We start from the raw sequence: 25,012 nt of genomic DNA on the forward strand, positions 1-25,012 counted from the left end.
CAGGGCTCCCTCTCAGAAGCAAAAAAGAAGAAACAAGGCACTAAACTCCAGCGTTTCACAAATACTTGTGGATGTATCAATAGATGAGGAGGCCTCACTTAATGTAGGCAGAAAGTAATGAGGCCCTAGGATGTAAAAATACTGTTTGTGTAGCATGATCCAACTGTTGATCCATTTGGGGATATTATGTGTCAAATTAAGCTTTCTTGGTCCAAAAGCAGTATGACTTTTGTTATACTTCATTCATAAGAATGTTATTGTGTAAGGTGACTCTGATAGGAAAAATCCATCTGAAATCTCAGAATCTGTGGCCTCAGCAATACCTACTCTTCTTTTGCAACCTTCTCAAGGCATCTTTGATTTCTTGGTTCCTCAGACTGTATATCAAGGGATTCAACATGGGAATCAACACAGTGTAGAAGAATGACGCAAATCTGTCAAAGCTGGAGGAACCACCAGAGCTGGAACTCAAATAGACAAACATACCTGAGGTATAAAAGAGAGTGACTGCTGTCAGGTGGGAAGCACAGGTGTTGAAAGCCTTGGACCTGCCACTAGAGGTCGTGATCTTCATGATGGAGATGACAATGTAGACATAGGATATCATGATAACAGAAACATTTATTACCCCAAAGATCATTGTCAATAAAGCAGTAAAGAGTTGTACAAAAAAAGTGTCAGTGCAGGATAGAAGTAACAGCTGGGGCATGTCACAGAAAAAGTGGTTGATGACATTAGGCCCACAGAAGTGGAGCTGGAGCATGGCACACAATTGGAATACAGAAGCAGAGAGTCCAGCCAAGTAGGATCCCAGAACCATCCGACCACAGAGAGCAGGTGACATGATTGATGAATAGAGGAGTGGGTTACAAATGGCGGCATATCGGTCATAAGCCATGGCGGTCATGAGGCAAGACTCACTCAGCCCCATGGTGGAGAATACGAAATTCTGAATAACACAATCCACATAGGTGATAATTTGCCGCTCCTGGAAGAAGTCGTGGAGCATTTTGGGGGCTGTGGAGGTCACGTAGCAGATGTCCATGAAGGACAGATTACTGAGAAAGAAGTACATGGGGGTGTGGAGGTGGGAGTCCATTCTTATTAAGATGAGAAGCAACAGGTTCCAAGTCAGGGTCAAAATGTATATCACCAGGAATACGACAAAGAGCACTACTATGATTCTAGGAAAATCTGAGAATCCCAACAGGATAAAATGAGTGATCTCTGTGATATTTTCTCTCCTAATCATTGGTTTGATGCTCTTAAAATTCGAAGAGAGAAGAGAGGATGCACTGCTGAGTCGGGTGAGATGGTAGTATCACAAATCTCATATTTCCCCCCTTTGATCCCTGGAAAAGGGGAAATGCTTTACTGTCCTTGGAAAGACGTCAGCCTTTCATCTTGTCCAGAAGTAACGTCTCGGTGTTTCAGGTTCTCAATTATCTCATGAGGTAGATCTCATGAACATTAAAAGACATATTTAAAAAGCTGAAAAGCCACTACACTATTGTAAAGTAATTAGCTTCCAATTAAAAAAATAGATTACTTTTTAAAAATTCGAATAAAAAAAAACTTTGAAGTAAACCAGAAATTCTGTGATTGCTAGATGTAAATAAGAGATCATTGGTTAAAATACCGGGTTTTTAAGAGACCTCTGATAACTCAATGTATAACTGCTGCTTTATAATAACAAAGCATAAGTGCCTCATTCAGCATAAGTTTGAAATAGCTATTCTCTCCCAGATGGCCATCTGGAGAGATTTTTTAAACTTTCCTCTTTTACTCACAAGATAACTTGTAAAACTTTTAAAAGTATATTTAACACGGCAGCTCCTAAAAAGCTGGAAACTTATATCACGATTTATAAATTGGATATTTTGGTGGGACCCAGAAGATATGCTTATTTTCAAAACTGTAAATGAACTTGGAGAGTATTACACTTAGTGAAATAAGCCAGAGAGAGAAAGACAAATAATATATAATATCATTTACATGTGGAATCTAAAAAATAAAGAAAATGAATAAAAATAATAAAAAGACAGAATAACAGTTACAGAGAACAAGCTGAGAGTTGCTGGCTGGGAGAGGGAAGCGAGTGGGGGCAAGGCCAAGGGGTGGAGTGAAGAGGCACAGACCGCTGTTCATAAAACAAACAAACCACAGGGATACATAGAGTATAACCAATATTCTATAATGATTATGGACTGACTATAACCTTCAAAAATTGTGAATCACCACATTGTACACTTGAAGTTTATATAATATTGCACATCAACTATACCTCAATAAAAAATGTGTCAGTCACAAAACCTAAGAGGAAGCCAGAAATTACCTCAAGACAAATGACAATGGCAATACAGCTTTTCAAAATCTATGGGATGCACCAAAAGCATTAAGTGAGAACTTCATAGAGATATAGGCCTTCTTTAGGAAAAAGGAAAAACCTAATGTACCACCTAAAAGAATTAGAAATAGAAGAATAAAGCCTAAAGTCAGCAGAAGGAATGAAATAATAAAGATCACATAAGAAATAGTAGAAAAAAATAGAAAAGACCAATAAAACCAAGAACCAGTTTTTGGAAAGATAAACAAAAATGACAAACCTTTAACCAGGATCACCAAGAAGAAAAGAGAGAGGACCCAACTAAACAAAATAGCAAATGAAAGAGGAGAAATAAAGTAAATCCCTTATATATAAACCTTCCAGTTGCAAACCTTCAAAGATGCAAACATTCATTTGCATGTCTAATCAGGTAAGTTAGTTCACGTATCTGGCATACACTGTCACATGCTTCCATCTTCTACAAGTGGGCTTCTGTGTACTTTACGATACAATACTGTGTAGGGTACAGTAGTATAATATCTTTATTTTAAGCCCACAGTGTCTGAAAGCAAGCATAGAGCCAGCAGTAATGTAGCTGGTAGACTATGGTACTTTTCAAGTTACTATATTGTAAGATTAAAAATGCTTTTTTGTGTATGTGTTTGTCTTTCATGTATTATTTGTGTGAAAAGTGTTATAAACATCTAAAAGTACCATACTACATAGCTGATTATGTTAGTTGGGTACCTAGGCTTATTTTGCTAGATTTATAAGCAAATTTGACCTGCAATGCCCTCTTGGTGTGGAACTCATGCGTATGTTTGTTGTTCAGTCACTCAGTCATATCTTGAGGACTAGCAATAAAAACCAATCCTACAGAGATATAAAAAAAATCATAAGCAAATACTGTGAAGTTATACACCAACAAATTGGACAGCCTAGAAGAAATGAAAATTTTGAGAAACGTATAACCTGGAAGACTGAGTCAAAAAGAAATAGACAATTTGAGCAAACTGATCACCAGTAGTGACATCGAATTTGTAAGAAAACTCCCACCAAAGTCCCAGACCAGAGAGCATCAGAGGGGAATTCTATCCACATATAAAGAAAAACTAATAACCATCTTTCCTAAGCTATTACAAATAACTGAATTGGGGAGAACACTCTCAAATTCATTCTATAAGGTCACTATTACCCTAAAGCCAAAATCAGGCAAAGACTTTAGAAAAATAAAAAATTAAAATACAGGCCAATACCTTTGATGAACAAGGATGCAAAAATTCTCAACAAATATTGACAAACAGAATCCAACAATTTATGAAAGAATCAAACACTATGATCAACTTGGATTTATTCCAGGGTCACAAGAATAGCTTAACACACACAAATCAATTAATGTAATATGCCATATTAACAAACAAATGGATAAAAATCATGTGATCCTCTCAACAGATGCAGAAAACGCATTTGACAAAATATAGCATCTATTCATAATTTTAAAAATACTCTTATCAAACAAAGATCAAACTTCCAGCATCCACTAGATCACAGAAAAAGCAAGAGAATTCCAGAAAAACATCTACTTCTGCTTCACTGACTATGCTAAAGCCTTTGACTGTATAAAGCACAATAAACTGTGGGAAATTCTTAAAGAGATGGGAATACCAGACCACCTTACCTGCTACCTGAGAAACCTGTATGGAGGTCAAGAAGAAATAGAACTGGATATGGAACATGGACTCGTTCAAAATTAAAATAGAAGTACGTCAAGAATATACATTGGCACCCTGTTTATTTAACTTATATGCAGAGTACATCATGCAAAATGCCAGACTGGATGAAGCTTAAGCTGGAATCATGATTGCCAGAAGAAATATCAATAACCTCAGATATGCATATGACACCACCTTTATAGCAGAAAGCTAAGAGGAACTGAAGAGCCTCTTGATGAAAGTGAAAGAGGAGAGTGAAAAAGCTGGCATAAAACTCAGCATTCAAAAAACTAAGATCATGGCATCTGGTTCCATCACTTCATGGCAAGTAGATGAGGAAAGAATGGAAACAGTGAAAGATTTTATTTTCTTGGGCTCCAAAATCACTGCAGATGGTGACTGTGCCATGAAATTAAAAGACACTTGCTCCTTGGAAGAAAAGCTATGACAAACCTAGACAAGTGTATGAAAAAGTAGAGGCATTACTGATAAAGATGTGTCAATCAAAGCTATGGTTTTTCTAGTAGTCATGTATGGATATGAGAGTTGGACCATAAAGAACGTTGAATGCCTAAGAATTGATGCTATGGAACTGTGGTGTTGGAGGAGACTCTTGAGAGTCCCTTGGACTGCAAGGAGATCCAACCAGTCCATCTTAAAGAAAATCAATTCTGAATATTCATTGGAAGGACTGATGCTGAAGCTGAAGCTCCAAATACTTTGGCCACCTAAAGTGAAGAGTTGACATTAGAAAAGACCCTGACACTGGGAAAGATTGAAGGCAGAAGGAGAAGGGGATGACAGAGGATGAGATGGTTGGATGACATCACAGAATCAATGGACATCAGTTTGAGCAGGTTCCAAGAGATGGTGAAGGACAGAGCAAAGACACTACAATAAAGAAAATTACAAGCCAATAGCTTGATGAATATGGATCTAAAAACCCTCAACAAAATATTACCAAACTGAATCCAACAAGATATAAAATGGATGATATACTACAATCAAGTTGGAGTCATCCAGGGTCACAAGGATGGTTCAACATAAGCAAATCAATCAGTGTGATACACCATATTTACAAAAGAAAAGACAAAAATCACAGCATCTCAATGGATGCAGAAAAAGCATTTGATAAAATTCAACATCATAAACACCATTTCACATGATAAAAAAAAAACTCTCACCAAAATGGATATAGAGGGAGCATATTTCAGCATAATACCGCTTATGACAAATCCACAGCCAATATAACACATAACAGTGAAAAACTGAAACCCTTTCGGCTAAATCCTGGAACAAGACAAGAAGGGCCACTCTCACCAAGACTATTCAGTATAGTATTGGAAGTCCTACCACAGAAGTCAGACAATGAAAAGAAATAAAATGTACCCAAGTGGGAAGGGAACAGGTAAAATTGTCTTTGCATGCAAATAAGTTAAAACTCTATACAGAAACCCCTAAAGACCCCAGAGGGATGGTATGGGGAGGGAGGAGAGAGGAGGGTTCAGGATGGGGAGCACATGTATACCTGTGATGGATTCATTTTGATATTTGGCAAAAACTAATACAATTATGTAAAGTTTAAAAATAAAATAAAATTAAAAAAAAAATACACAGGTTTTGGCAAAAAACAGACACGTGGATCAATGGAACAGAATCAAGAACCCAGAAATAAATCCATCCACTCACAGTCAATTAGTCTGCAACAGAGGAGGCAAAGATACATAATGGAGAAAAGACAGCCTCTTTAGCACGTGGTGTTTGGAAAGCTGGACAGCCACATGTAAATCAATAAAATTAGACCATACTCTCACACCACACATAAAAATAAACAAAACTACCTTGGTGATTAAACATAAGACAGGACACCACAAAACACCTACAAGAGAACAGAGGCAAACATTCACTGATAAATGGTAGTAACAGTCTCCCAAGGTAAAAGAAACAAAAGCAAAAATAAATAAATGACACATAAAAGTGTTTGCACAGCAAAGGAAACCATAAACAAAACAAAAAGACAGCCAACAGACTGAGAGAAAATATTTGCAAATGATGGAACTAACGAAGGCTTAGTTTCCAAAACATAAAGACAGCTCATAAAACTCAATAGCAAAAAGACCAAACAACTCAATCAAAAAATGAGCAGAAGACTCAAATAAACAGTTCTCCAAAGAAGACACACAGATGGCCAACAGGCACATGAAACGATTTTCCGTATTGCTATTTATTAGAAAATGCAGATAAAAGTGCAATGATGTATCACCTGTTAGGGAAATTAGGTGGAGGAAGTCTTGTTCAGACTTCAGAAGCAGGCCTCTCACCTGCTTCTGACCTGCCTGGACACTGCCTGGATTCTGTGCCCACTTGCAAGCACAGAAAGTCAGGTAGCACTTTAGATTAAAAAGGGAGTGGGTCTTGGAATTCTTGAGCCCCTAGAGGTCTGGCCAGTCCCCCAGGGTCCAAGAAATCACGCTTCCCAAGGTGAAACAAACAGCATTGTAAAAGTTAAAGTGAAATCAAAGCTGCATTTTTGCACACAAACTGCTGATATCAGTTTGCACCCTTGGATTGCAAACAGGAGCCCCCCAAACTGAAATTGGAAGTCTCACCCTTGGGATGGATGCACCACCTGGGACCCTTTCCCAATAGAGACTCCAGATTGCTATTACTTGGGACTTCCCAGCACTGTTCACCTCTGGATGTAGGTTGCTGGCCCAATTTGGTGATGTGTACGCTGTTACCTCTCTCTATTGTTTCTATTTCCTTTCTTTTAATGACTGTATATTGACATTAAGTCAGATAATCTATAAAAATTGAAATTATTTGTATGTAACAAGTGGCTTCTTCTATTAATGAATCCTTTGCCCCTAAAGTAAAAGTAAAATATTTTGCAGAACAATCATCCCACACTGGTCAGAATGTTGTTGTTGTTGTTCAGTCATAATGGCCATCATCAAAACATTTTAAAATAATAAGTGCTGGAACAGATGTGGAGAAAAGGGAACCACCCCACAATGTTGGGTAGGACTGTAAATTGCTGCAGCCAATATATGATCTTACAATCCCATTCCTGGGCATGTATTCAGAGAAGACTCTAATTCAAAAAGATACACACACTCCAAAGTTCATAGCAGCACCAGTTACAATAGCCAAGATATGAAAGCAGTATAAATGCCCATTAATAGAGGAATGGATGAAGAAGATGTGGTACATAAATGCAGTAAAATATTACACAGTGGAGGAGGGAGAAGGTGGAATCATTTGAGAGAGTAGCATTGAAACATATACATAACCATATATAAAATAGATAGCAAGTGGGAATTTGCTGTATGACACAGGGAACCCAAAACTGGTGCTCTGTGTCAACTTAGAGGAGTGGGATGGGAGGGAGGTGGGAGGGATGTTTAAGAACAAGGGGACATATGTAGACCTGTGGCTGATTGATGTTGATGTATGGGACAAATCAACACAACATTGTGAAATAGTTATCCTCCAATTAAAAACAAAATGAAAAAAAATTTTAAACTATGCAAATGAACTCAGAGAATGAGAAATGTTTCAGTGGTTGGAAACTAAATCTTAAAATGAAATACAACTTCCCATTATTTTCTTTTAAAAATATGTGAACATAAATCATTACTCAGTGCAAAAGTGACATGGGAGCGTCAGGGCTGAAAGGAAAATAATACAAAGAAGCTAAACTTTTTTAAAGAAAGAAAAAGAAGACGTGGTACACATATACGATGAAATATTGCCCAGCCATTAGAAAGAATGAAATAATGCCATTTGTAGCAACATAGATAGACCTAGAGATTATCATATGAAATGAAATAAGTCAGAGAGATAAAGACAGATATCATGTGATATCACTTATATGTGGAATCTAAAAAAATGATACAAACGAACTTCTCTACAAAAGAGGAATAGACTCATAGAATACAAACAGAGGGATAGCAGGGTAACTGGGGAGACGTAAATTAGGAGTTTAGGACTAATGTCTATACAGTACTATATATAAAATGGATAAATAACAAGAACTTACTGTACAGCACAGGGAAATATATTCAATATCTTGTAATAATCTATAATGAAAAGAATCTGAAAATGAATGTGTATATATTTACATGTATGTATACAGCAGAACCACTTTGCTGTATACCTAAAACTAACACAATATTGTAAATCAATTATATTTCAGTTCTTTTAAAGGATTAGCAAAATTAATAGATATGATTTTATATAATTTTGGGATGAAAAAGAAACTTCTGAAGTAGAACAATGAACCAGAAACTATAAGAGAAAAACTATAATAATTTGAAAGTTGATTATGACTGAAAATTTCACTTACCTAAAATAATTTTGAAATACACTTGATGAAATGGCAAATATAATCACAAAATATTTTTAAGAGGCAATGTGGTAAGGCCTGTAACATAAAAAGCATAAGCAAATAAGGGGTGGGCATACATATGTAGCAAAATCTTTTTCAAATCTGATCTACTAAGGACATGGTCACTTGCGAGTTTGTGCAGGTTAAGAAAGCCAAGAATGTCACCGGATAAAGAACGATGTAAGAAGGTTCAAAGGAGGCAGTGAAACAACCACTACGTCTGTTTGGTGGAGAAGGAAATGGCAACCCACTCCAGTATTCTTGTCTGGAGAATTCCACAGACAGAGGAGCCTTGGGGGCTCTAGTCCATGGAGGTCTTAAAGAGTCAGACACGACTGAGTGACTAACACACACATGTGCTTGGAGAGGGTCACCTCTCATATCTGTGTCACCCACTCTAGCATCCTCAGAACCCCAGGATCTCCAAAGATGACAATGGAAAATTAGTGAAGTATAATTCAAAATGCCATGGAATTATACACAAGTAGTTCTGACGTATTATTATGGAGTAATTAGTTTGGCTTTCCTGTACAGAAAGTAATGATTCAAAGTGATATATTGAAGCGGATATCAAATCAATTATTATTTATGAAAACATCCTCAAGGGAACAAATTAAATTAGAAGTGCTCTTGGCAAGAATAAGTCAGACGTGTTTAGACCATAGTTAATTCCCATGAAGTTCAGTAAATGATTATTTTTGATTCAACACAATTCACTTTTACAAGGTAGTAGGTTTAATAGACATTATCTTGTTTTATTCTAGATGATCCTTTACCCTCATTTTCCAGGTGGAAAAAAAAAAATCAGAAGGTAACAAAGTTCAAGATCCCATCCTTAAGATATTGCAGAACTGTAACTCAACATCCATCCGCCACCCCAGAGCAATACCTGATGTTTACACGACAGGTTAATCTTTTCACTGAAGGTTAGAGAAGTGGTATAAAGGAGAAAGAAAACTCGAGGAAAAGCCATAAGAGGAAGGTATGGACTTGAGAAGGGGGACGAGTAGAAAGATGGGAGCTTCTGGGGGCTATGAAAGTTCTTCTGCAAAGGTCCTACTGGATGCTTCACATGGCTATAGAGACATCACACAGTCTACTAGCCTCTCTAAATTTTGCCCTCTCACCTTCACCCAGATACCCAGAAAGACAGAGTTCTTGCCAAAGGTTGAAATTTTCTATTTCTTTTCCAAAGGAATTGTCCAGGTGGGTCCTATTGCTCTCTGAGATGGGAACCTTTAAACCATTATACACTCACAGCCAGAGAGATGCCCGCACTGAAAATCCTCTTAAATGTGTTACTAAGGGCAGAGCGAGGTGGGAGGGAAGATAATCAGGGCTCAAAAACTCCAAGTACTTGCTCTCTAGAGTCATGGTTGTCATGGAGTTTTTGTCCCTGCTAATTTCATGCCCTATGTTATCATGTCCTTTCTGATTCAGTTCTCACTCTCCCTTGGGCCTGACATGATCTCATCATTATAGCTTTTCTTTCATGAAATTGGAGTCCTATGAGCCAAAATGGACATGGTGATCCTCTAGTCCTATACCTATGATTTCCAAGTGAGGATCTTAATATATGGAGCTGGAATTCCCCCAAGATGACACAGTTAGCTGGAAAAATACATTGAACACAACAAAATACATGTATATGAACACTTTCCTGTTTGCAAAGCAATTTCATTTTACAGATATACACATACCTATATGCATGCTAAGTCGCTTCTGTTGTGTCCTATTCTTTGCGACCCAGTGGACAGTAGCCCACCAAGCTCCTCTGTCTGTGGGGTCCTCCAGGCAAGAATACTGGAGTGGGTGGCCATTCCCTCCTCCTGGGGATCTTCCTGACCCAAGGATTGACCTGTGTCTCTTATGTCTCCTGCAGGCAGTTTCTTTACCACTATGGAGAAAGAAATGGCAACCCACTCCAGTACTCTTGCCTAGAAAATTCCATGGATCGAGGCGCCTGGTGGGCTACAGTCCATGGGGTCGCAAAGAGTCGGACAAGACTGAGCAACTTCACTCTTCACTCAGCGTTACCTGGGAAGCCCATATACATACGTACATTTTCTCAAATACCTAACCTCACTCAATCAACACCGTGAGAGATGGACATGGCATTATTTCCTACGCCTAAATGAGAAATTTAAGCAAAAAGGAATACAATAAAACTAATTATCATGGTTACAGCCACAGGCATTGGTATTGGCCAAACTGAGTTGAATTTTAGCTCTTCTACTTGATGAGGGTGTGACCTCCAGCAAGTTAACCTATCTGAGATTTAGCAGTATCACCTATAATATAGGGCTGATGGTAGATTCAAGTTAGATAACGCTCATAAAGTATTTAGAGTGTGTAGTATGCAGCATGCCTTCTATTAATAGTAGGTGTGACGGGGATTTCCCTGGGGTCCAGTGGTAAAGAATCGAGCTCCCAGTGCATGCTGCATGGGTTCCATCCCTGGTTGTGGAACTTAGATCCTGCCTGCTGCACGATGCAGCTTCCCCACCCCCCGAAAATAGCAAGCATAACTAATATGTTCTAAATTGGAGTTCTTTCCAAAATATGCTGAATTACTAATCAGTCACTAAAAATATCTACTTAAGATGATTTTCACAAACTTTTTGGGTTTTTTGTTGTTGTTGTTGTTTGTTTGAAATGGAGCTCATCTATCCTGTCATTCCTGGGGATATAGAGATATTTTAGGAAGGCCCCATTCTCAGTTTCATCTTCTTCACCTAATCTTACTTCTAGGGAGAAAGAGATGGGTGGGTAGTGAGTTAATTATGTGATTTAACCCTTGATAATAGAGACCCAGGCTCCCTGGGTCAGGGATGGTAAAGCTCAGATGGTAAAGAATCTGTGTGCAATGCAGGAGACCCGGGTTCAATCCCTAGGTCAGGAAAATCCTCTGGAGGAGGGAATGACAATCCACACCAGTATTCTTGCCTGGAGAATCCCATGGACAGAGGAGCTTGGTGGGCTACAACCCACGGGGTCGCAAAGAAAAAGACACAACTGAGCAACTAACACTTCTACTACTACTCACTGACGCTTCTGGCTTCCTGAGAGCTCAGTCGGTAAGGAATCTGTCTGGAATGCAGGAGACTGCCGGGAGCCAAGGTGAGGAACTCCGCCCGTGGCAAAGGTCATGAAGAAGGAGGCTCGGCATACACAAAGGCAGGATCGAGCCTCAGGAGTCCCCCTGAAAATTCTCGAGCATCTACCTCAAAAACCAGAGTCTGACTTCTTTACTGCTTTGTGCTCTCACCTACACCTCTGACTTTACCCGGGGCTGTCCCCCACCACCATTTCTCTCCCTTTCTCTGAAAAAGAGTTAACTTACAGCTCCAGTTAATAAAGTTCCTGGGTGTGACAAGAGTGTTTCAACCTACAAACTCCTTTGGAAGTCCTCTAGCCTGCCTGAATAGGTTCTTCCGGCCACATGTGATTGTTCAGAGCCTCCCAACCGTGAGAGGCATGAGACGTTCTAAACTGTCTAAACACAGATTCCTTTGAGCAGTTAAAAGATTGATTAGAAATTGTATTGGTGAAGGGTTTTTCACTTGTTGGGCCAATGTTTGCTGCTAAGTTTCCATATCCCTTACCTACTGTGTCCCTGGGAATGTATTGATTAATATAATTGGTGTATAGGAATGTAAGTAATAGCTTTAATGTTTGTAACCTTGGACCTTGAGTTAATTCTTTTCTTGTTATAGCCCAACACACCTTTGCTCTGTAGGTTATTTATTTGACTTTTTTTCTTGTTTCTTGAGGTGTGCCTGTATTGCTATGAACTTTCCCCTTAGGACTGCTTTTACTGTGTCCCACAGGTTTTGGGTTGTTGTGTTTTCATTTTCATTCGTTTCTATGCAAATTTTGATTTCTTTTTTGATTTCTTCTGTGATTTGTTGGTTATTCAGCAGCGTGTTGTTCAGCCTCCATATGTTGGAATTTTTAATAGTTTTTCTCCTGTAATTGAGATCTAATCTTACTGCATTGTGGTCAGAAAAGATGCTTGGAATGATTTCTATTTTTTTGAATTTACCAAGGCTAGCTTTATGGCCCAGGATGTGATCTATCCTGGAGAAGGTTCCATGTGCGTTTGAGAAAAAGGTGAAATTCATTGTTTTGGGATGAAATGTCCTATAGATATCAATTAGGTCTAACTGGTCTATTGTATCGTTTAAAGTTTGTGTTTCCTTATTAATTTTCTGTTTAGTTGATCTATCCATAGGTGTGAGTGGGGTATTAAAGTCTCCCACTATTATTGTGTTATTGTTAATTTCTCCTTTCATACTTGTTAGCATTTGTCTTACATACTGCGGTGCTCCCGTGTTGGGTGCATATATATTTATAATTGTTATATCTTCTTCTTGGATTGATCCTTTGATCATTATGTAGTGACCTTCTTTGTCTCTTTTCACAGCCTTTGTTTTAAAGTCTATTTTATCTGATATGAGTATTGCTACTCCTGCTTTCTTTTGGTCCCTATTTGCATGGAAAATCTTTTTCCAGCCCTTCACTTTCAGTCTGTATGTGTCCCCTGTTTTGAGGTGGGTCTCCTGTAGACAACATATGTAGGGGTCTTGTTTTTGTATCCATTCAGCCAGTCTTTGTCTTTTGGTTGGGGCATTCAACCCATTTACGTTTAAGGTAATTACTGATAAGTATGATCCCGTTGCCATTTACTTTATTGTTTGGGGTTCGAATTTATACACCATTTTTGTGTTTCCTGTCTAGAGAATATCCTTTAGTATTTGTTGTAGAGCTGGTTTGGTGGTGCAGAATTCTCTCAGCTTTTGCTTATCTGAGAAGCTTTTGATTTCTCCTTCATACTTGAATGAAATCCTTGCTGGGTACAATAATCTGGGCTGTAGGTTATTTTCTTTCATCATTTTAAGTATGTCTTGCCATTCCCTCCTGGCTTGAAGAGTTTCTATTGAAAGATCAGCTGTTATCCTAATGGGAATTCCCTTGTGTGTTATTTGTTGTTTTTCCCTTGCTGCTTTTAATATTTGTTCTTTGTGTTTGATCTTTGTTAATTTGAGTAATATGTGTCTTGGGGTGTTTCGCCTTGGGTTTATCCTGTTTGGGATTCTCTGGGTTTCTTGGACTTGGGTGATTATTTCCTTCCCCAGTTTAGGGAAGTTTTCAACTATTATCTCCTCAAGTATTTTCTCATGGTCTTTCTTTTTGTCTTCTTCTTCTGGAACCCCTATGATTCGAATGTTGTAGCGTTTAATATTGTCCTGGAGGTCTCTGAGATTGTCCTCATTTCTTTTAATTCGTTTTTCTTTTATTCTCTCTGATTCATTTATTTCTACCATTCTATCTTCTAATTCACTAATCCTATCTTCTGCCTCTGTTATTCTACTATTTGTTGCCTCCAGAGAGTTTTTAATTTCATTTATTGCATTATTCATTGTATATTGACTCTTTTTTATTTCTTCTAGGTCCTTGTTAAACCTTTCTTGCATCTTCTCAATCCTTGTCTCCAAGCTATTTATCTGTGATTCCATTTTAATTTCTAGATTTTGGATCAATTTCACTATCATTATTCGGAATTCTTTATCAGGTAGATTCCCTATCTCTTCCTCTTTTGTTTGGTTTGGTGGGCATTTATCCTGTTCCTTTATCTGCTGGCTATTCCTCTGTCTCTTCATCTTGTTTAAATTGCTGAGTATGGGGTGTCCTTTCTGTATTCTGGCAGTTTGTGGAGTTCTCTTTATTGTGGCTATTCCTCACTGTGTGTGGGTTTGTACAGGTGGCTTGTCAAGGTTTCCTGGTTAGGGAAGCTTGTGTCAGTGTTCTGATGGGTGGAACTGTATTTCTTCTCTTTGTTCAGTCGCGCTGTGGGGAGGGAGGGAGGGATGCTGCAAGCAAATAACACTGGCGTGCGCTCGCAGTGCCTCAGCCACACTGGGTCTGCCCCCGCTCACTGCGCGTGTAGCCTCCCTGCCCACACTGCTCGGGCTCTAGGTTGTTCCGCCGGGAACAATCCGAGGCTGGCCCTGGGTTGCATGTACCTCCCAGGTCCAAGCCGCTCAGGTTCAGGCACTCGGATAGTCCTCAGAGGCGCAGACTCAGTTGGGCCTGAGTATTGTGCTCTTCCCAGGTCCGAGCAGCTCAAGTGATGAGGTGTTTGGCGAGTGCCAATGCTGTGACTTATCGTCTCCCCGCCACTCGGTTATCTGGGCGCAAAACCGGCGCACCTTCTTAGGCAGATGTTAACCATCCAGACCCCCAAGAAGTTTTAGTTAGCAAAGAAGCCTGCTTACAGTTTTATAGATAATGTCTCTCTGGGGCTGCGATTGCCCCCTTCCGGCTCTGGCTGCCTATCACCGGAGGGGGAAGGTCTGCAGCCGGCTATCTCTGTTCAATTCTTTGTTCCGTGCGCGGGCCTGGCGGTCTTAGGTTGGGGCTGGCTTTTCGCGTAGTAGATATCCCACAGTCTGGTTTGTTAGCCCAAATTATTTTGCTCAGATAGTGCTCAGGGTATTCAGGCCAGATTCTTACTCTAAGCGATGCAGCCTGCGCTGCGCCTCCCTGCCCAGCCCCCGCTTGTTAATGGCGCCTGCAGGCGTCTGCGCTGCTTCTCCACTGGGGGAGTTACCGTAGGACTCGCAATCTTCGAGTTTTAATTGTTTATTTATTTTTTCTTCCTGTTATGTTGCCCTCTGTGCTTCCAAAGCTCGGCACAGATTCGGCAGTGAGAAGGTTTCCTGGTGTTTGGAAACTTCTCTCTTTTTAAGACTCCCTTCCTGGGACGGAGCTCCGTCCCTCCCTCTTTTGTCTCTTTTTTTGTCTTTTATATTTTTTCCTACCTCCTTTCGAAGAGTTGGATTGCTTTTCTGGGTGCCTGATGTCCTCTGCCGGCATTCAGAAGTTGTTTTGTGGAATTTACTCGATGTTTAAATGCTCTTTTGATGAATTTGTGGGGGAGAAAGTGTTCTCCCTGTCCTACTCCTCCGCCATCTTCTTTGCTCTGTAGGAATGCAACTTTAACTAATGCTTTTGCAGGGTGGCGCCTGACTTTAGAATGATCACCTTTAGAGAAACATAAGTTTTCTGAAGAAAGGATCATAAAATGTTAACAGGCCTCTTGGCCAGAAGATGATGTAATTCACCTAAACTTTTGCATATGATAAGTTTGCGGGGGAAAAAGCCTGGCTTACTGCTGACTCTACCCCTTCCCCCATTATCCTCTATGCACAACTTAAGGTATAAAAACTACTTTGGAAAATAAAGTGCCGGCCTCGTTCACCAAAGCTTGGTCTCCCAATGTCGTTCTTTCTCTCACCTTCTGGCTGAATTCCCATCTGGAGTCTGGAGGCTCGTAAAGCCTACTAATTTTGCCTGGGCTTCTAAGATCTGACTGGGGAGACCTTAGTGTCTCCTCTCCTTCGGAAGAATGGAAGGACCCCTGCGGCCTAGGTAGGTGATGCAAATTCCTTATCGTGGAATTTTGTTAGCCTTCCACGTAAACCAAGTTATTCAGCCTCTTTTCTCCACTGAATTTTCTCACTGAGCTATCCTTATTTGATCACTCTTTTTATCTTTAATTCTATCGTATCTTGATCGCCGAAGCCGTCTTCCCTTTGAATTACCTGCATCCACTGGGGCTGGACCCCAGTAGGAGACCCCAGTTCGATTCCTGGGTTGGGAAGATATGCTGGAGAAGAGATAGGCTACTCGCTCCTGTATTCTTGGGCTTCCCTTGTAGCTCAGCTGATAAAGAATCTGTTCACAGTATGGGAGACCTGGGCTTGATCCCTGGGTTGGAAAGATCCCCTGGAGAAGGGAACGCCCACACACTCCAGTACTCTGCCCTGGAGAATTCCATAGACTGTATAGTCCATGGGGTGGCAAAGAGTCAGACACACTGAGTCACTTTCACTTTCACTTTGTTAATTGTTATATACCCTTGTGATAAAAACCAATGATTTCACCATTTAGACTGAACAGATTGTTAAGACAGATTTAAAAACATGAGACAATCTTGATTCCAGCTTGTGTTTCATCCAGTATGGCATTTCGTATGATGTACTCTGCATATAAATTAAATAAGCAGGCTGACAATATACAGTCTTGACATACTCCTGCCTCAATTTTGAACCAGTCTGTTGTTTCATGCCTGGTTCTAACTGTTGCTTGTTGACCTGCATACAGGTTTCTCAGGACACAAGTACGGTGGTCTGGTATTCCACCTCTTTAAGAATTTTCCACAGGTTGTTATGACCCACACAGTCAAAGCCTTTAGCGCAGTCAATGAAGCAGAAGTAGATGTTTTTCTGGAATTCCTTTGCTTTTTCTATGATTCAACGGATGTTTGCAATTTTCTCTCTGGTTCCTCCGCCCTTTCTAAATCCAGCTTGTACATCTGGAAGTTCTAGGTTCACACTCTATTGAATCCTAGCTTGAAGGACTTTGAGCATGACCTTGCTAGCATGTGAAACGAGTGCAATTGTGCGGTAGTTTGAACATTCTTTGGCATTGCCCTTCTTTGGGATTGGAATGCAAACTGACCTTTTCCAGTCCTGTGGCCACTGCTGAGTTTTCCATATTTGCTGGCATTTTGAGAAATGCAAATCAAAACTACAGTGAGATATCACCTCACACTGGTAAGAATGGCCATCATCAAAAAGTTTACAAACAGTAAACGCTGGAGAGGGTGTGTACAAACAATAAACGCTGGAGAGGGTGTGTACAAACAGTAAACGCTGGAGAGGGTGTGTACAAACAGTAAACGCTGGAGAGGGTGTGTACAAACAGTAAACGCTGGAGAGGGTGTGTACAAACAGTAAACGCTGGAGAGGGTGTGGAGAACAGGAACGTTCTTGCACTGTTGGTGGAAAGTAAACTGATACAGTCACTTTGGAAGATCTCTTTACTTACGCAGTCATTCATTGCTATGAATTTCCCTCTTAAAACTGATTTTGCTACATTTCATAAATTATATGTTGTATTTCTACTTCCTTTGTCTCAAGACATTTTTTAAAAAATATTCATTTATTTATTTATTTGGCTGCATTGGGTCTTATCTGAAATATGTGGGATCTTTCATTGCGCTGCACGGACTCTCTAGCTGTGGAGTATGGGCTCAGTCATTGGAGTGTGCAGGCTTAGTTCTTGTGCAGCATGTGTGATCTTACATCCTTAACCAGGGATCAAACTCATGTCCCCTGCATTGCAAGGCAGATTCTTAACCGCTGGACCACCAGGGATGTCCCAAACTTTTTTAAATTCTGAACTTGATTTCTTCCATGACTCATGATGTTCAGTAGCATGTTGTTTAACCTCCTCATATTTGCAAATTTTCCAGTATTCTTTTTGTATTTAATTTGTAATTTTACACATTTGTGTCTGGAAAAGATGTTTGATATCCTTTCAATCTTATATTTCCTGAGACTTGTTCTGTGGCCTAACGCATGCTCTATCTTAGAGGATGGTTCACATGCACTTGTAACGAGAGTGCATTTACTTCCTTTGTGCGTATGTTTTGTGTCACTTAGACATCTCTGTTTCAATGTGAAGCTCAATCCCTATGTTTCATTATGGATATTTTGTCTGGAAGATCTATCCATTGTTAAAAGTGGGATATTGAATTTCCTTACTATTATTGTAATGCTATCTGCTTCTTCCTTCAAGTCTGTTAATATTTTATTTGTATATTTACATATTCTATGCTGAGTTTATATATATTTACAAATGCTATATCCCTTTGTGGTATGATCTCTTTATCATTGTATAAAGACTTTCTTTGCCACTTATAATACTTTTTGTCTTAAAGGCTAATTTTTCTGAGATGAGTATAGCTTAACCCTGCTCTATTTTGGATTTTACTTACATGGAATTACTTTTTCCATCCCTTTACTTTCAATCCATTTCAATTTCTTTTTTTTTTTTTTTCTTCCCACCCTCTCCCTCTCCCACAGAGTCCATAAGACTGTTCTATACATCAGTGTCTCTTTTGCTGTCTCGTATACAGGGTTATCATTACCATCTTTCTAAATTCCATATATATGCGTTAGTATACTGTATTGGTGTTTTTCCTTCTGGCTTACTTCACTCTGTATAATAGGCTCCAGTTTCATCCACCTCATTAGAACTGATTCAAATGCATTCTTTTTAATGGCTGAGTAATACTCCATTGTGTATATGTACCACAGCTTTCTTATCCATTCATCTGCTGATGGACATCTAGGTTGCTTCCATGTCCTGGCTATTATAAACAGTGCTGCGATGAACATTGGGGTACACGTGTCTCTTTCCCTTCTGGTTTCCTCAGTGTGTATGCCCAGCAGTGAGCATTTCAATTTCTTTCAGTTCTTAAAGCTGTAGTGAGTGTCTTGTAGGTACATATAGCTGGGCTCGACTTTTATATCTGTTCACCACTCATTCTGTTCGATTGGAGAATTTAGTATTTATATTTAAATTCTTATTGACAGATGTGAATTTGCTATTGCCACTTTGTTTATTTTTCTGACTGGTTTGTAATTCCTTTCTTTCTTCTGCTGCTTTCTTTATAATTTGCTGATTTTGAGTAGTGGTATGCTTAGATTCATTTCTCTTTATCTTCTGTGAATTGACTATAGATTGGCTTTGTATTAACCATGAGGCTTACATTAAAGATCTTATCCTAAAACAGTCTGTTTTAACAGGAAAAAAACTTAATATTCAAATGCATGCAACAAGAGTTTTTACCTTGCTCTCTCACATTTTACTTTTTTGATGTAATAATTTACATTATTTTATCTTGTATATCCATTAACAAATAATTGGAGTGTTAGTTATGTTTTCCTCTTCTGAGTTTTATCTTCACACCAGATTTATAAGTGACATACCAGCATGGCTACTCTAGCATATTCAGAATTCCACATTATTGACTCCTACCAGAGAGATTTAGGTTTTTATATGTTTTGCATTGCTAATTAGTGACCTTTTGTTTCTGCTTGAAAAACTCCCTTTAACATTTGTTGTAAAGTCAATCCAGTGTTAAATAATCAGATTCCTTTTTCTGGAAAACTATCTATCGTTCCTTCAATCCTGAAGGACAACTTATCCGGATAGACCACTGTTGGTTGGCAAGTTTTTCTTTCAGCACTTTGAGTATATAGTGCCACTGCCTTTGGGCTGAAACATTCCAGTGAAAAAGCTACTGATAGCCTTAAGGACGTTCTCTTGTATGTAACAAGTTGCTTTTCTCTTGCAGCTTTTACGATTATCTCCTTGTCTTTACCTTTTGACATTTTATTTGTGATATGCTCAGTTTGGTTCTCTTTGTATTCAAATCACTAATCATCAGGGAAACGTAAATTAAAGCCACAATGATACATCACTTCACAGCTGTTAGAATGGCAATCAGTAAGAAAAAGGGAGAGCACAGGTGTTGGTAAGGAAGTGGCAATAAGAGAATGCTTGTACACTAAGGGTGGGGATACACAAATGAGCTCAGCTGCTACAGAAAACATTATGGAGATTCCTCAAAAATTAAGAATAGATCTACCATATGATCCAGAAATCCCACTTATGGGTATATATCCAATGGAAATAAAAGTAGGATATCAAAAAATATGTGCTTCCATATTTATTGCCACATTAATCACAAAGCCAAAATATGGAAACAAGCTAAGTGTTCATCAACAGATGATCCGATGATGAAGACAAGGTGCATACAAACAATGGAAAAATGTTCAGCTTCGATAGGAGCAGGGGAACTGAAGAGGTGAATTTAGAGGGCACAGACTTGCAATTGGAGGATGAATAAGTTCTGGAGGTCTAAGGCACAGCATAGTGACTATAATCAACACTGTATTGTCAACATGTAGCAGATGTCTATCTTCCAGTGAAGACTTCAGTGACTTTTAGAAACAGATTTTGCATACACTCCTATACATTTTTACAGAGCAGTGCTTAAGGAAATGTACCTATGTTTGGATGGGGATGAAGTGGGCACATATCCTTTATTTATATTGCACCATTTCATTGGCATGGGGTAGCCCTAATTATACTCTAGCAAAAGTTCAACAGTTCCCCTTCTCTCAGTCGTATTCATGTGTTAAGTAACAGAGAATTGTACAAGAGCTTCAAATACTTCTTCATTTACAGTTGTTAATTAAGTAGGATAATTCATGGGACCATTGGCATTGACACCCTAAAACAGCATTAAGAATCCAATGACTATGTGAAACAGATCATCAGTCCAGGTTCAATGCATGAGACAGGGTGCTCAGGGCTGGTGCACTGGGATAACCCTGAGAGATGGGATGGGAAGGGAGGGTAGAGGGGGGTTCAGGGAGGGGATACATGTCCACCCATGGCTGATTCAAGTCAACGTATGGCAAAACCACTACAATATTGTAAAATAATTAGCCTCCAGTTAAAATAAATAAATTAAAACAAAACAACAAGAACAACAACAAAAAAATCCAATGACTCTCTAAGGATAAAATATAAATTAATGATACAATTTAAGTAGTTGGTTCAAGTCTGGGAGATCTGGAAAGTCAACAGTCAGGATAGCACCTTGTTTTTCTTTTTAACCAGACCATGGGACCACAAATGTACATCCTGCTTCTGAAGACAAAAATTGGCTACAGCTGATAACCCTGCTTATCCCACAAACTATTTCCTTTCTTGCCCCTTGAGGTTTGAGGTTTGCAGGAAAATATCAGCATTAAAGTACTTCTAGCCATTCCATCTTGGTGATTATATTGCCTGCATACAACCATAAATTTCTCAGATGTGACATGTTGAACACAGACAATAGAAAGGAATGTATATTGGTTTTTCCATATTGGCTCTTATTCTGCAACATTGAATATTTGGTGACTTTATTATTGCCATGAATTCTCACTCATCACCTCAAATATGTTCGGATGCTTGAAATAGCAGGAATTATTTTGACAGGATGATCCCACTAGCTATGTCAACCAGGGGTAAATTTTCCAGACCTACTGAGGGAGGGAAAGAGGGGCTTGACTTCCATAATATCAGAAATTGCTACTGACTGTGACATGGATTTTGAACATCATCCCCGTCAGAAATTCCCACTGGACGCTAGAAGCAAAATGTTACATCATCAGAATCATAAGTTAACAGCCCTGAAGGGGCCGCACACTTCATTCCACCTCTCTTTATTGTTCAAATCATGTCCTCCTATTTAGACTGTGGAACTAGAATCTGATCAACAACTTATCAGATAAAAAGCACTGAAAAAGGTATTACTCAAACCTTAGTTGTATCGGACAAGTCTTCCGAGAAGGCACAACTAGGCCAACTGTATACCTTGTTTCTGTCCAAAGACACACCCTCTCTGTGTGTTCGTTCTCATTCTGGCCAGAAACACAGAATGGACGTCGATGACCACCACGTCTGGATTATGCTGCGTCAGAATATTTGGGGGACAAGGTTTACCCACTCCTGGGGCTTCAGCCAGGTGTCTCTCCTCTAGGGTCAGAAGGCTGAGATGGAACAGGGTTCCATCTCAGAAGTAGAAAAGAAGCAACAGGTTCTAAACCTTGACGTTTCATGAATAATTGTTAATAGATTAATAAATAATGAGGCCACTCCACATGGAGGATAAAACAATGGGTCTCTAGGACTTAAAGATACTGTGTCTGTGTAGTTCGATTCAGTTGTTGGTCCATTTTGGCATATTATCTGGGTCAAATTAAGTCTTCTTTGTCAAAGGCAGAATGAACTTTGTTGTAGTCCATTCATATAAATATTATTGAGGGTTAAGGTAGGTCATTCTAACATGACAAATCCGTCAGAAATCTCAGTCTCTGGCCTCAGCAACACCGTCTCTTCTTTTGCAACCTCTTCAAGGCATCTTTGATTTCTTTGTTCCTCAGACTGTAAATCAAAGGATTCAACATAGGAATCACCACCGTATAGAAGACTGATGCAAATCTGTCAAAGCTGGAGGAACCACCAGAGCTGGAACTTAAATAGACAAAGATACTTGAGGTATAGAAGAGAGTGACTGCTGTCAGGTGGGAAGCACAGGTGTTGAAAGCCTTGGACCTGCCACTTGCTGTCGTGACCTTCATGATGGAGATGACAATGTAGACATAGGATATCATGATAACTAAGGCATTTATTATCCCAAAGATCATTGTTAATATGGCAGTCAAGAGTTGTACAAAGAAAGTGTCAGTGCAGGATAGAAGTAACAGCTGGGGCAGGTCACAGAAGAAGTGGTTGATGACATTAGGCCCACAGAAGTGGAGCTGGAACATAGCACACAATTGGGATATAGAAGCAGAGAGTCCAGCCAAGTAGGATCCCAGCACCATCCGACCACAGACAGCAGGCGACATGACTGACGAATAGAGGAGTGGGTTACAAATGGCGGCATATCAGTCATAAGCCATGGCGGTCATGAGGCAAGACTCACTCAACCCCATGGTGGAGAATACAAAGTACTGAACAGCACAAGCCACAAAGGTGATAGTTTGCCGCTCCTGGAAGAAGTCGTAGAGCATCTTGGGGGCTGTGGAGGTCACGTAGCAGATGTCCATGAAGGACAGGTTACTGAGAAAGAAATACATGGGGGTGTGGAGGTGGGAGTCCATTCTTATTAAGATGAGGAGCGACAGGTTCCAAGTCATGGTCAAAATGTATATCAACAGGAATACGACAAAGAGCACTACTATGATTCTGGGAAAATCTGAGAATCCCAACAGGATAAAATGAGTGATCTCTGTGATATTTCCTCCTCCAATCATTGGTTTGATGCTCCTAAAATCAGAAAAGAGACAAGAAAATGCATCGCAGGCTCACCAATTGAGATTGTAGCATCACAATTCTCATATACACCATACTTTTCCTCCACTGAGCCCTGGATAAAAGGAAACACTCTGCTGCCCTGGAGAAAAGATCTCAGCTTTTCGTCTTGGATTGTCAGGAAGTGCCTCCTCAGTGCTTCAGGTTCTCAATTATTTCATGAGATCTCATGATAATTAAAAGATATATTTAAAAAGTTGAAAATTTTTTTAAAAAGCAATAGAAATCTTGTGATTATTAATATAAGGAAGAGATCATTGATTAAAATGCTGGGTTTTTTGAAGATCTCTAATAATGTATAACTGCTGCTTTATAATAATGTGGTATCATTTCAGGATAAATTTGAAGTAGCTTTTCTCCTAGATGATCATCTAGAGAGATTTTCATATTTTCTTCTTTTATCCATAGGAAAGTTACTCCATTTATAATAACCTCTCAATCTTTTGACAAATATATTTATTACAGTGGCTCCTAAATGGCCTAGAAAAGTATATCATGATTTGTAATCCTGAGTTGTTGGAGAGATACAGCATGTATGCCCAATTAAGTTACATTGTAAGTGTTCTTAGGGAGGCCTTCATGTAAAATATTTCAAAAATTAGCTAGTACAACTCACTACTGGCCCCCATTATTGGCCTGTTTTTATGATATTTTTCTTCTTAGGAAATAGCAGAGAACTGTGGTTAAGGTTTCAGACTTTGGAGTTTTAGTTTTGAGTGTCATAATCAAGATGGCATTATAGATCATTCCTAATTTCAGTTCCCCTCACTTAAAAAGTAACTAGCAACTATTCATAGGAAGAATACTAGTGTGAAAATCCTAAAACACAGAGATGAATGTGAAGCACCCCTCTGGACCACATTGACCAAGAAGAACCACATTAAGGGAGTAGAGAAGTTCCTCTCTGACAGACTTGCCCTTCCCCACTACTGGCTCAGTGTCACACCAAGAGGGCTCCTCTTGGTCTATGGTTTTCCTGCCAAACTGGACAACCTAGAAAAAATGAATAAATTTCTAGAAATATACAACTTAGGAAAACTGAATCAAGGGGAAACAGAAAGACTAAACAGGCCAATAATGACTAAGGAGATTGAATCAGTAATTAAAAACCTCCCAGCAAAGAAATACCCAGGACCAGAAGGCTTCATGATGAATTCTATCAAACATTTAAAGAAGATTAATGCCAATCATTTTCAAAGTCTTCCAAAAAGTTAAAGAAAAAATAACATTTCCAAACTCATTTTACAAAGCCAATATTACTTTGATACCAAAGTGAGATAGGGAAATTACAAGAAAATAAAATCACAGGTCATTACCCTTGATAAATGGAGATTTTTAAACTCTCAACAAAATACTAGCAAATAAAATTCAGCAGCACATAGAAAGGATCATACACCATGATCTAGTAGGGTTCATTCTTGAGATGCAAGAACGGGTCGATCAATCAATGTGATACACTGCTTTAATATAATGAAATGTAAAAATCACATAAGCTTCTCAATAAATGCACAAAAAGCATTTGGCAAATTCAACATCCAATCATGACAAAAATTCATGAGTCAAGTATAGAAAGACTTCATCTCAACATAATAAAGCACATCGTAACATGCCTTCATCTAACATACTCAGTGGTGAGTGACTGAAGGTGTCTCTCCTAAGATCAGGAGTAAGACAAGTAACTAACCATTCCTACTCAACTTAGCTCTAGAAATCCAAGCCAGGTCAATCAGGCATGAAAGATAAATAAATAAATAAATGCCATGAGAATTGAAAATAATTGAAACTGTTTCTGTT

At 39.1% G+C, this 25,012-nt stretch overlaps 2 protein-coding genes across 2 annotated transcripts; both read right to left on the bottom strand.

Annotated features, from left to right (window-relative positions):
• Positions 1-313: 313 nt before the first annotated feature.
• On the bottom strand, positions 314-1,255 carry LOC147358863 (olfactory receptor 5AN1-like). The gene has a single exon (XM_086342164.1). It carries the CDS (start codon positions 1,250-1,252, stop codon positions 314-316), a length of 939 nt encoding a protein of 312 aa, XP_086198290.1. The 5' UTR covers positions 1,253-1,255.
• Positions 1,256-21,948: 20,693 nt separating this feature from the next.
• On the bottom strand, positions 21,949-23,165 carry LOC147358864 (olfactory receptor 5AN1-like). The gene is given in 1 exon segment (XM_086342165.1): positions 21,949-23,165. A coding segment is annotated over 1 exon segment (939 nt). The 5' UTR covers positions 23,161-23,165; the 3' UTR covers positions 21,949-22,221.
• Between the last annotated feature and the right edge of the window lie 1,847 nt (positions 23,166-25,012).

Source organism: Bos grunniens, chromosome 15 (genome assembly GCF_055505025.1).
Source record: "Bos grunniens cultivar Pamir isolate PY7600 chromosome 15, Bosgru_T2T1.0, whole genome shotgun sequence".
Classification (NCBI taxonomy): Eukaryota; Metazoa; Chordata; class Mammalia; order Artiodactyla; family Bovidae; genus Bos; species Bos grunniens.